Source organism: Priapulus caudatus, unplaced genomic scaffold, assembly GCF_000485595.1.
Source record: "Priapulus caudatus unplaced genomic scaffold, Priapulus_caudatus-5.0.1 Scaffold1671, whole genome shotgun sequence".
NCBI lineage: Eukaryota > Metazoa > Priapulida > Priapulimorpha > Priapulimorphida > Priapulidae > Priapulus > Priapulus caudatus.
Window position 1 is genome coordinate 24141 of NW_014578732.1, and position 13581 is coordinate 37721.

At 48.2% G+C, this 13581-nt stretch overlaps 2 protein-coding genes across 2 annotated transcripts in view; both read left to right on the forward strand.

Moving 5' to 3' along the window:
* LOC106817300 (trithorax group protein osa-like) overlaps positions 1–2330 on the forward strand; it is a gene marked incomplete at its 5' end in the record, with an annotated part of 19243 nt that extends 16913 nt beyond the window's left edge. Inside the window, one exon of the mRNA XM_014821963.1 lies at positions 4–2330. Within this exon, the coding sequence (XP_014677449.1) occupies positions 4–1584 (1581 nt within the window). The remainder of the gene's footprint in view (positions 1–3) is intronic.
* A 4123-nt stretch (positions 2331–6453) lies between these two features.
* The window catches only part of LOC106817301 (nucleolar pre-ribosomal-associated protein 1-like), an 11060-nt gene continuing 3932 nt past the window's right edge, over positions 6454–13581 (forward strand). The window contains exons 1-7 of the mRNA XM_014821964.1: positions 6454–6668; positions 9588–9727; positions 10380–10530; positions 11212–11345; positions 11931–12110; positions 12901–13047; positions 13390–13520. Of these exons, the coding sequence (XP_014677450.1) occupies positions 6458–6668; positions 9588–9727; positions 10380–10530; positions 11212–11345; positions 11931–12110; positions 12901–13047; positions 13390–13520 (1094 nt within the window). The 5' untranslated portion in view covers positions 6454–6457. The remainder of the gene's footprint in view (positions 6669–9587; positions 9728–10379; positions 10531–11211; positions 11346–11930; positions 12111–12900; positions 13048–13389; positions 13521–13581) is intronic.

The following is a 13581-nucleotide window of genomic DNA, read 5'->3' on the forward strand; positions in this document are numbered from 1 at the left end:
GAGGCGCCCTCCGGGGAGGACAGTGACCGGCTGCGGGCGGCCGCCGCGCCGCCAGCGAAACAAGTGAACGGCGACGCCGAGCGCAAGGTGGCGCCGCCGTCGGCAGCACGGAAGATAAACGGCGCTGTCGAGGAAGCGGACAGAGAGGGCGCCACCGCACCCTGCCAAAACTCGCTGCGGTGTCCGCCGCCGCCACCCATCTGCGTGGGGGCACCACCGACGATGACAAAGTCCGACCGCAAGCGCCGAAAGTCGGCGACGGGCGGCGAGGGTGCGAGGGCGCCACAGTCGGCGTCGAAAGTGATGGAGAACGGCTTTGTCGTTGCCGACGGCGACGAGAAGCTGTGCGTGCAGAAGCTGCTCGGAACGGCGCGCACCAAGAACCACATCAAGGTGGAGCCACCGGTCGCAGTAACGCCGCCGCCGCCCGCGGCGACGATGACGACGACGACGACCACCGCTGCGGAGGAAAAGACTAGCGCCACGCCGCCGCCGGCTACCGCGACGCCATCTGGCGAGTGGGCGTCGTCGTCGAGCGGCCTCGAGGACGAGGCGTACCGGCCGGACGAGGCGTCGCTTGTCGCGGTTGCCGACGGCGACGAGCATCTCGTCCGGCGCTGCGTCACCATCTCCAACATCGTGCGCTCGCTGTCGTTCGTGCCGGGCAACGACGCGGAGATGTCTCGCCAGCGCGGCCTCCTGCACGTCGTCGGCCGCCTGCTGCTGCTGCGGCATCGCCACGACGACCGCCGACCCAAGCAGCCGTTCGGCGGCGGAGCGGCGGGGGAGGAGGAGGACGACGCGGTGACGCGGCGTTACTGCACGAGTCTCGACACGCGCGTGGACGCGTGGGCGTCGCCGTGCGTGGACGCGCTGCGCGAGAACGCGCTCGTCACGCTGACGAACGTCGCGGGACGCCTGCACCTGATGTCGCACCCGGAGTCGATCGTTCTCCCGATCCTCGACGGCCTGCTGCACTGGGTCGTCTGCCCGTCGTCGTACGCGCGCGACGCGTTGCCGACGACGACGGCGGCTGTGGCTCTGTCGCCGCAGCGGCTCGCGCTGGAAGCCCTGGCGAAGATGAGCATCCAGGAGCACAACGTCGACCTGCTGCTGGCGACGCCGCCGTACGAGCGGCTGGAGGCGTTCTTCGCGCTGCTCGCCGCCAACCTGGCGCGCGCGCGCGAGCAGCCGACGCGCGAGATGTCCGTCGTGTTGCTAAGCAACCTCGTCGCGGCCGACACGGCGGCGGCGCGCGCCGTCGCTGGGCAGCGCGCGGTCGTGCCTAACCTGCTCGCGTTCCTCGAGGAGTTCGAGGCGAACGCGCTCGCGGTGGCGAACGCTCACGGCGTCGCCGCGCTCCGCGACGGCCCCGAGATCATGGGCACGTCGTTGGACATGCTGCGGCGCGCGGCCGGCGCGCTCGCCTGCCTCGCCCGCGGGTCTGCGGCGGCGGCGGCGCGTCCGCTGCTCGCCCGCTACCAGCCGCGCCTGCTGCACCTCGTCATGTCGCAGATCCTCGACCAGCAGGTGGCGCTGCTCGTGTCGGACGTGCTGTACGAGGTGACGCGCGGCTCGTCGTGACGCCGACCGCTGCCACGAGAGGGCGCCGCGGGAGCGCGCCGCTTGTACAGAGATGGCGCCGCCGTCGTTGGACGAGGAGGAACCGGCGCGAGAGAGTAGAGATGCGACATGGCTTGTGATATACGCGGGTGAGAGGGGAGAGGGGAGGAGGAGGCCGGGGCCACGCGCCCCCTCCCACCGGGACCCCCCCGGCATCGCGGAGCGACGACGACGACGTTGATGATAAACTGCTGCAATTCTTTTTTCTTTCTTTTTTTGTATCGTTGAAGATCGGAGAGCGTGCGCGTAGAGGGCGCCGCTGTTGCCGCCGGGACTTACGCGCGCGGTGCGGCGGCGCGCGCGTCTGTGTGTGTGTGTGTATGATATGTGGTGACCTGGAGCGACTAACGGATAAAGCCCACGGCTAGACTGGCGTCGACTTTCGTCGACGACGTGAAGAAACAAGCGAGCGCTTGTGCGAGTGCGCCCGCCGAGACTGATGATGATGTGGCGAGGGCGGGGGCGCCACCGTACAGAGCCGAGGCTTATTCGTCGGAGATTGTGTGTAGTAGATTTTAGACTGGTTCCTGCCCCTGTTCCCGGAGGACGCCGCGAGTGCGCGGGAGAGGTCGGGCGCCCGTCTACGTTAGTTACCGATTCGATATATTAGTGCCAGTTACTCTTCACGAAACCACTTCTCGTTGTGACCGCTGTACATTTCCTCGTCGACCCGTCTCTCGGCCGCGCCCGCCACGCCCGCCCGCGTCCCCCGCACGACCCGCTCCCCCACCCACCACGCTGCCCGGTGGAGGGGGAGGCGGGGGCGGGGCGCGGGCGGGCGTGGAGGGCGCGGCCGCGCAGCGTCTACTATTTCTCAATGTCGTGTTATTTCTCACAGAAAGGGAGGAAGGGGTTACCTGGGAATCAGAGAGGGGAGTTTGCGCGCGAGTGTGCGTGCGTAAGCGTATGCGAGTTTGCGTGTGTGGGCAAGCAAGCAAGCAGGCGTGCGTGCGTGAGCGTGCGTGCGTCTGTGCCGCGATTGCGTTGTTTAGACGTCCTCTAGCATCGTAGCTTGATTAACTTTGCGTGCTGGCAGCGTCCATCTGAGCGCAGCATCCACCGGCGCACCGCCCCGCCTCGCTTCTTACGCGTTCCTACGCGCCCGTCAGGCGTCGTCGCCACGGCAACCGGTCGCAGCTTCCAACGCGCGTTAGCGAGAGGGGGCTGCCAGCGTGCGGCAGCGAGAGAGTCGTCGTCACGACAACCGCAGCCGCTTCCTGCCCTTATTTGGCGCGTTCGCAGACAATGGGTTAAGGGGGGGTTGCATAGAGCGCGCCACTTACTGCTGCCGCCATTGAAAAATCTTGCCTCGGCTCGTGGGTGCGCACGTCTGATATAACCGTATTTGCTCACACATACACGGTGCACATCTCCCCTCCCCTTCTCGTCGCTGCTTCCGCCGCGACGCAGCGGTGAACCTAGAGTGTGTGTGTGTGTGTGTAGTCAATGATTGTCTAGCAACAGGAGGAGGAGGGGTGCGCTGCCCGTCTGTCTGTCTGTCTGTCTGTGCGTGCGTGCGTGTATTGGTCGCTGTCCGGCCGTGGGAGGGGAGGGTAGGGGGTGACGTTCCCCCAAATAGGAGAGCGCTTTATAATTGCAGACACGCTTACTTTCAGAACGCTATCGCTTTTCGCACTCACAAGGGGGCGCTGCAAAACGTGAAATCGTGGGGTCGTACCATTGTACAGCTGGGGGAGGGGGGTTGGGTGGGGGTTGATGAATGTATGATAGAAAAGTATGAAATACTATATTACGTGTTAGGTGAGTATATTATTATATAGCTACAGACTGGTGTACTAGTCTTTTTCCAGCCGTAATACGTACTTGTTTCATAAAAGTGGACAGTCTATACATTGTACTTGTAATCAAGCATATACTGTAATCATTGTCACTCGTAAAAAGCGTTACGAAATAAATGTATATAAAATCCTATGTTAATCGGTGTGCTTTGCGTTGTTTGTTATTGTGTTTGGTTCTCTCGTTTCCTTGATTAGATCTCTCAATTCATGCGGTTTCTTACTCCCCCCCCCCCCAGCCGGGAGTTGCTAGAACACGGGCGTCAAAGGAGGGTCACGTGATGTGCTACACTTGTGTTAGGATTAGGGAAATAAAGCCATGTCTAGCACGGAAGTATGACTGGAAGATTTGGACTTTGAAGCGTACAAATGACTAGTGCTGCCACGTAACGGCACCATCCTTCGACGCCCGTGTTCTAGCAACACCCCCCACCCCCGGGGCCCCGTTCACTTCGGATTCCCTCTTGATTAAAAAAAAAAATCTGGATACTACCTATAGTATATCTATTGCATGATATTATTATTAATGTTCGATGATATTGATAATAATATATCATATTATATAATAATAATCATATTAATGATATCAGTATAATATTATAATAAGTGAGATCGGAAAGTCCAGCTGTGCTATGTACTATATATACATCAGACGTCCCAAGTCTCCCCCGGTATGACACGCTGCTCCCGGTGCCCCGGAATGAGGTCAGAAGCTCCCGGTTTGTAACATTTTTCAGCCATATGAAAATTTACATCAGTAAATCAGTAAATTTACTAAATTTGCCGTTCTTGTTGATGTACTTTGATTCCAGCGAACAATAAAAGGCGATAAAACGATGATTTTACATGTATACTTTATAAAAAATGGTGGTGTGCCGCGACAAACACATATCACAGCCCGCCACAACTTTTTTCCTGTTTTTGCGCACTGCGAAAAAACGGCGATGGACCTGGCTCCCTTTCTTGGATTGATGGTGACATTGGTGACAGTCTTGTGTGTCAATCATGTCTAGCAGATAGGTGAATTCACCGGGTGTATCAGTATCCTGTACAGTGAACCCAGTGTACAGTGTACGGATAGGAATTTAATTCGTTCCACAGAATTGTTCGTATCTCGAAAAATTCGTATCTCGAACCCTATGTGCAATCATGATAGCACAACCACAATAAATGAGTCACGTACTTAAACTGACTCACCGAAACAGCGCACGCTATGTCTACGCGCTGATTGGCTGATTCGTAAGACGTTCGTATGTTGAATTTTATTCGTTTGTCGAATACATTACGTTCAACGGGAGGTCGTTCGTATCTCAAAAATTCGTAAGTCCAGCCGTTCGTATCTCGGGATTCCACTGTATTCATATATATCATATGATGACTCGCCACGCCAGCGTTATAACCCTAACTAGCGCCACCTGTTGTTCAAACACATGTATAGATAGACGCTACGACGGATCGCACCCAGCCCCCGTATATCAGACAGATATGTACATCCCGTGCTCGCTCTCATCCGTTGCCGCCGGCAACCGCGACGGGATGGAAGCACGAACAACAAGCGGTGTCGATATCAACGACACGACAACGCGCCGGCCGTGGCTGTGCGCCGCGCCGCAGCGATTTTCACGAATGAAATTCGGAGCGGGGACGTTGCTAGCGGGAAAAGGTGGCGCTTTCAGCGGTTTGCGGTCGTCGACGCACCTCTCGAACGTCGGCCGTGCGTTCGCGTTGTTCTCGACTTTCCCAACTTGGGACCTCTGTATACATGTACATGTACTGTAGAGCTACGAAATATGTAACCCAACCAGGCTGTGTGACTAACGTCAATATACACAGTAGAGACACATGCACAGGGTTAGGGTCACCTAACCCTAGCAAGGACCGTTTCTTGGAGCTACGAAATATGCAGCTCGACCTCGATGACCGACACGACACTGTCGACAGTGCGACACTCATTTCACATTTGCAAATTACATTGAATTTTCCTTTAACATATATAAATTTTACTTTACTTACGCTATCTGTCAATTTGATGAACTTGTCTCTCCGTCTTCGTTATAGTCCGTTGGACTTTTCAAGACTATTCTTTATGAGGTTATGAGGTTACAACTTACGAGGCTAGTACAAAACATCAGCTGAGTGCTTGTCTCGGCGGATTCGTCTGCTTAGCAGTCACGTGACAGTGTTTTCTACGCATGAACATGGCGGCAGGGCACGTGATCACGTGTAACCAATCCGTTTCACTTCTCTGTATATATATTGTTCTCAGATGTAGGCACTGATCTCTATAATATAATATTATAGAGATCAGTGGATGTAGGTCACAGAAAAAGGGGGTAAAAAATGGCAGAGGCGCGCTTAGGAAAGTACATGATTAATATAAACGCTCGTGCGTTTATAGTTTTTGCATTAACACAAACATTGCAAAATATTCCAAACGACCGCAATCATATTTGTAAATATTTAATTTATGTAAACAGAACTAATACATTTAATAATATTGCAACAAAATTATTTTTATTCATGAAATAAATGCTGGATATAATACAGCTGCACATGTCATATATTATTGATATAATTCACTAATTATATAAAATTACGATCCAGGCGTGATTAATGAATAATACCGGTGAGAATCAATAATACTTCACATGTTCACCGCATAGCGGCAGCACCATCCAGCATGTAATCGATAGTAATGCCGACGTCTGCCGCGTGGTGGCAGCATCGTCCAGTCATGTAATCGGTTGTAATTCCGACATTCGCCGCGTGGTGGCAGCATCGTCCAGTCATGCACGTATTCGATCGTAAATGTACATGTACTTTATTATGTAAAGAGTTAGCTGTCAATATTCAACAAGAAATATTCTCTCACTATTTTGACCGAATTGTATGTACAAGTGAGTAATACATGTAATACAATTTAATACAGGATAAATTATAGAGTGGCGTTAGTGGCAGCAGGCGACATAACTATGCGTACTAGCAGCACAAATGAGGAACTCGCCTTTCCTGCCACTAGATGCCGCCTAGTTCGCAAAATGGCTGCGCCCAAGAGTTCACGTGAATCCGATTCCAAAGTTTTGGGAAGGAAAAGAAAGAAATCGACAGTAAATACTTCTGAAACAGTAGCCAATGGTTCAGATAATCATGATAGTGAAGAATCTGAAAGCAAAGCAAAGGCTGTTAAACTTGATTATAGTTCAGCGGAGTTTAAAGTAGAATTAAAAGACCCAAACACTTCATTTAAAGGTACAACTTAACTAAGTTTGTATTGCTATTCTGTTCAGTACATATGCACCGCGGCATACTATAGACTAGTCTAGACTAGTATAGGCATACCGAACATTACAAGGCACAAATTGATTAACAATGATCCGTGTATATCATCAGATCATCTACTCCACAATGGCTATGTTAATCTTCACTTCTTAACTTAACCAACGACAACGTCAACGACGTTTTTCCCACAATAAATTTTGAAAGTAAACAACTGGGGATTCATCATTTCATGACATGCAGGGATCGGGCTACTAGTGCCATCCTGCAATTAACATGCAATTTAATGCTTTATAATTGCTCTCTCTCACACACGCTCAATATCTCGTGCGCGGCCGCTTTTTTTCCCTCTCGCTCGCGCTCTTTCCGTCGTGCGTCTCTCTTTCTCGACTCTATTTCCTCGGCTCTCCCTCGAGCTCCTCTCCCAGCGTAGGTCGGGAGGGTATGCTGTCTGACCTCTCCTCTCTCTCTCGTCTCTCCCAAAAGGAGAGCGCTCTTTAACTTGCAGACACGCTTGACTTCAGAAGCGCTAATCACATCTCTCTCTCTCTCAGTCTCGTTCTGTCTGTTCTCAATCTCCAACCTCTCTATCTATCCGCACAGCTCTTTGCTCTGGCATAATAGGCGCGCCAGCATTGCTAATAAATTATAACCGTGACTTAATCGTGTGTCGGTCTATACGCGATCTGTAGCTCCCTGCTCGCTCTGCGGTGCAGGCGTGTGTGCGGGTAGCGGTGGAGAGGGGCGAGATAGCTACGGTAGCCAGCACTGCAGTACGTATACAATCACACCAGCTATAGTCTCTATGTCCGTCGCTTCATTATGAATGTACCGTCGCCACTGTATATCTATAGAAAACGAGAACATTAATGAGCGACATATATTATTGAACCGATAACATCTAGCGAGTTCGTTATCTCTGTGTCAGAAGTCACATGAAAAATTACATATTCACTAGCTACAGACTGGGTGCTCAAAACTTTGAAGCATATTCTTTAATAGCTCAGAGCCAACGGCTGTGTCAAGAAACAGACAACTGTACCTGGTCGCTTACTCAGTGAGAAAGTAGCGTGGTATAGCCCACGTATACTCATACATTTGTACTGCAATAATATACTAGTAATAGTCATATAATAACCTCAATTATATTGCAATAATAATCACACATTAACAATATATATAATTCTCACACCGTTACTTTTAATTTTAATAGCCGAGAAACTGTCCGTCTCAATCAATCATAAATGTTGCAATATATATATTAATATATATCAAGTGCCATATAATTGTTAATTTTTCGATATAATAGCAGAATGACTTGCACTTTGAGTTAGTCCTTCTACGTTTGCAGTTGCTATTTCATTCTTCTCTCTATTGATATATTATTATCGGAGGCAAGTCGCTTGGATCTTCTCTTGAACATTTCAAATGCCTCTCGTGTGTATCTCTGGCAAATTGTGCTATGATTACTATATATTTTAATACATTGATTAGCACTTCTAGCAAGCGTTTCTCGATTACTTCTTGTGTAGGACGGCGGTTCCTTACTCCCCCCAATACCGCCCGCCTTCCGAAAACTCTACCGCAACAAGACACTGGTTGCCCATATCCACCAGAGGCCATATGAGAATTCCTGTGATTATTAGTAATTAAGAGGGGTCTTGTCATAAAGGAGGGGTCTACTGTGGAATTGTTTTGCTATGATTATTAAGCTCTTGATATTACTTTAGTAGTTTAATATTAAATTGAATTCTAGTTAGTACAATAAACCAAATCCTCTACCTCGGCACCGCCGGCGAACGACATCACTCCCACACCCACTCAGGAGCATTTCTCGGAGCGTGTTGGAGATATGCGCGGAAAGCTGCTGTTATTTATACAAGCGTGGAAGATGAAAGAACCACTGGCGTTGGGCGCCTTCGTTTAGCTCATACGTCTAACATACGGTGCTACAATGATCGCATCTATCATACATCATTACCACGCATCCTATCATCCATCATCATCTCCACCAGTTCATGGATCTTACATCTATCAGCCAACACCTCCCCACCGCGACTCCGGGGCCCGTTCACCGTTCGATTCCTCCTTGATTAATAAAAAAACAATCTGGAATACTACCTATAGTATCATGCTCTTGCCATGATATTATTATTAATGGTTTTTTCGAGTGATATCACATCAATAATATAATTATCAATATATATAGATAATAATCATCATAATAGATAATCGAGCAGTATAGAAACATTTTATTATAATAAGTGAGAATCGGAAAGGTCCAGCTGTGCTATGTAGCGTATATATTTTTACAAAAAAAAAAAAAGTCAGACGTCCAAAAAGTCCCACTGTCTCACCGGGAGACCCCCCCCCCCCCCCCGGTATGACAACGCTGCTCCGTGCCCGGGAATGAGGTGCGAGAAGCTCCCGTTTTGTAAACATTTTTCAGCCCCCCCATAATGAAAAAATTTACATCAGAGTAACTCAGTACATTTTTACTAAATTTGTCCTGTTCTTGTTGATGTAGCCGCCTTTGATCCAGCTGAACCAATAAAGGGGGCGATAAAACGATGATTTTTAGCATGTATACTTTTTAAAAAATGTGGTGTGCCGCGACAAACACATATCACAGCCGCGCCAAAAGAACAGGCGCAACTTCTTTCCCCCGTTTTTTCCTTGGTGTTTTTTTTTTTTTGCGCACTTGCGAAAAAACGGCGATGGACCTGCTCCGCTTCTTGGATTGTTGGGCAATCTGGCCTCCCCTTTCTTGGATTGCTGGCTCCCCTTCCTTGGTCTCTCTCTCTCTCTCTCTCTCTCTCTCTCTCTCTCTCACTGTCTCTCTCTCTCTCTCTCTCTTGCTCGCACTGTCTCTCACTCCCATCACTACTTCAGCTCTCGAGAGATTTGTCGCGGCGGCGCGGGCGTGGACGCCGTTGGACGAACATGACATCGTCAAGAACTACTGCTCGCTGTCGGCAGAATGCGACGAGATCTTCCTGTTGCTTGAGAGCACCAAGCACAGACCAGCGCAGGTAATGAGAGCACTGAGTATAGGCTGCAACGATACACCTAGCGCATTACGCGATACGTATCACAATATTTTGGCTATGATGCGATACGTATCACAATATTTTGGCTATGATACGATACGTATCACAATATTTTGGCTATGATACGATACGTATCACAATATTTTGGCTATGATACGATACGTATCACAATATTTTGGCTATGAGACGATACGTATCAGAATATTTTGGCTATGATATGATACGTATCACAATATTTGGGCTATGATACGATGTGTATCACAATATTTGTTGTGTAAACCCCTCCCTAAGGGTGGTCACAGCCAGGGCGCTGTACACCTTCAGTGTCTCTTTTACCTGTTATGACCCCAAACTATTAAATGCTCCATAGCATGTCTGGCAGAAGTACTTCACTATGTGTAGAAAATTGAAATTCCTGCATAGTGTTATTGCGTGTTAAGAGTAACGTTATCTTCAGGTGAATCTAAGTTTATTGAGTTTAACTTTATTTTCCCACGACTGGTCCGGCTGTATTTGTCCAGCCTGTCAAACCGAACAAAGTTGCTCAGTCTCATCACAAGATGGCAGCAGGTGACAAGCCGAGTAACCTCCGTTCAATCTCGCGCTCTTCATGATTTCTCTGTTGCTCGTCTAGCTGCGTGTCATCTTCAACGCGCTCGAGTGCGTTCTGCTGCGCACCGCAGACGACCTCGACAGGTACAGGGTCGTTGGCATGGCGATCGTGCGGCGGCTACTGCGATCCAACATGGTGTCCCTGCACACGGAGCTGTCAGCAAAATCGGGAGGTGAGCGCGTCGTCGTGACGACGTGACAACGTAATGAGCTGAACATCGATAACATACGCCCTACTGGCATGACCATGTACATAGCTCATATTCATGTATATATGTATGTGAATGTGTGTTCTATTAGTGTATGTGTGTGTACATTATGCACTGTTATTAGCATGCTTGCACTAGCAGATACAAGCATGAACACATATCTATATGCGAGACTGGACACACACACTCACTCGAGCACGCACACACGCACAGGCAGACGCACATACCCCTCCCCCCACACACACATGCACACGCACACGCATCATGCACAGATATAATCATGGTACAATACACACGACGTACCACGTATGTGTAATATATATATATATGAACCGCGTGATTACATCAGGACTCCCTCATTCATCTACTCCTGATAATATCAAGCGTGATTAAAAAACAAATGACCTGTTGTAGTTATTTGTTTTTATTCACTTCTGACACGATGTGCATTATGTGGGGCTTTGGCTAATGGCCACCATTATCGTAGCGATCAAGACATCTGACAGATGTCGAAAACGTTTACCGAAACGTTTAAATTCTTGTTTCGTTTAAAAGAACTTTTCCATTTAGCCGTGTATGTGTGTGTAGCTCATCCTGCAGCGTTCTCATACCCTGCGCACTCACGACGTTTTCTCCTCGCGACAGTGTGCGTCAAGTCGGGCCTGAAGCTGCTGAGTGCTATGATCGCGCAGGGTGACGCGGCGTGTCAGGAGGTGCTCGCTCTGTTCGACTTCTCCAGTCAGTGGCTGCAGCATCTTCTCAACAGGAGGAACCTGAGGGTGAGAGGTGACGCGGTGGTTGCCACGGCGATTAATGACGACGATGATGATGATAATGATGATGATGATGATGATGATGATGATGATGGTGATGATGATGATGATGATGATGGTGATGATGAGGATGGTGATGGTGATGGTGGTGATGATGATGATGGTGATGATGGTGATGATGGTGATGGTGATGATGATGATGAGGATGATGATGGTGATGGTGATGATGATGATTGTGACGGCAACGGCGGCATCGACGACGACTACGACAACAACAACGACGATGATGATAATAATACTATTTTACTAATAATAACTTTATTACTATTATTAACAATAACACAAATGATAGCAACCATAATAATCGTTATCGTCATTATATTAATAATATTAATAATTATTGGACATGTTACAATCACACTATTTAACACTTCTTGCTTTTTTCCATGATCCCTGATTCCCACCATGATAAACACATTTAAATAAATACATTACTTATTAGTATTAGTAGTAATAATAATAGTGATATATATTATATATTATATATATTTAGTGATAGTAATTGTAATGCTGTGTTATAATGTGTTTTAGGAGGAGCAGGATGTCCGCGTCTGCTATCTACATGTCGTGCTTGCATTCCTCGTTGCCGGCGACAACGGCGTGATCCGCGCGAGCCTCGAGCATCCGCGTCTGCTCGCCGCCATCTTCCCCGGTCTGCTGCTCGACCGCGCCGACACCGTGCACCTCGTGCTGACGACCGTGCGCGAGAAGGTGCGCGCGAGCGACAGCGCCATCTGTTGATTAGATTTACAATGAAGAGATGATTTATATTACTTCTTTTATTTATTATGACTACCGATTACTGTTACTAGTAAATATTATTGCTTTTAATTATCATTATATACTATACTATTATTAAGTTTGTGATTCGTTATTCATAAGTAATAATTATTATTATTATTGTTATCAAGAGCTAATACTACTACTAATAATAATCAGGGTTCGTAGCAGGTCTTCCAAAGTCTTATAAGTACTTATTTTGCCAAAAATAAAATAAGGGCCCTTATTAGTACTTGTTTTTGGTGAAATCTTAGAAAAGTACTTAATAGTCCTTATTTTTTTTAATTGTTTTATAAACTGTTCTCGACTTAGAGTAAGAATTGTTGTATATATAATACGGATTAATTAGATCTGCTGTGCAATTGTGTATATAAATATTATTAGTGTACTTTAATAGTCGGTGATCTATCAGAAATCGCATAAAAAGTCTTATTTTGGCCTCCAGAAAGGGTATTATAAGTCCTTATTTCAATATGTGTCTTACTACTATGAACCCTGATAATACTACTACTAATAATAATACTACTACTAATAATAATAATTGAGAGCTAATAATAATAGTAATAGGTAATATTACCTCTTGTTGTTATTTATTTATAATAAACATACGATTACATTGCTGACTCACGCTCCGGTGCTGCCATCTATACAGTTATTTATTTATAATAAACATACGATTACATTGCTGACTCACGCTCCGGTGCTGCCATCTATACTGCAGATAGTTGAGAATCTGGCGGTGAGCAAGACGGCCAAGGTTCGGCTGTTCACGGCGTCCATGTTGGCACAGCTGGTCAGGCTCTACGGCTGGACGCGGCCCGTGTGGAACGCCAGCCAGCTGGCCGACGGCGATGGCAACGATGGCGGCGTAAGTTTGGAGAAATGGCGGTGGCGTATGGTTACGGTTCACGTAATAATTCTGGGACCCGTTGTCAGAAACAAAATTAGTCTTAACATTAGTCTTAACATTAATTTTTTCTGTTAGACCGTCGACAGAAACGCTGCGAAGTTGCCTGAATGGAAAATCGTAGCAGATTTCCTCATAACAATAGGAAACAAAGCGCTGTCGACGGTCTACGAGAAAATGTTAGTGTTAAGACTAATGTTAAGACTAATTTTGTTTCTGACAACGGGCTCCTGCTTGTCATTCTCACATAACATGATGTTCTCGCATATTCTCATATAATGTTTGTAATGGTTTTAATTGCAGTTTTGCCCCGAAGGTGGCGCCGGCGACCAGGAGCTGGTGCACGACACCACGCATGAGTTTCTGTTGCGCGTCTGTTGCTCGTACAAGTATGGCGTCGCGTTCCGTGACTCGTCGCTCGGCACCGCTGCCAGGTAGCGCCACCCGCGTCCCAGCATGCAACGAGCGCTAAAACACGAGACGGCTTTCGTAGCG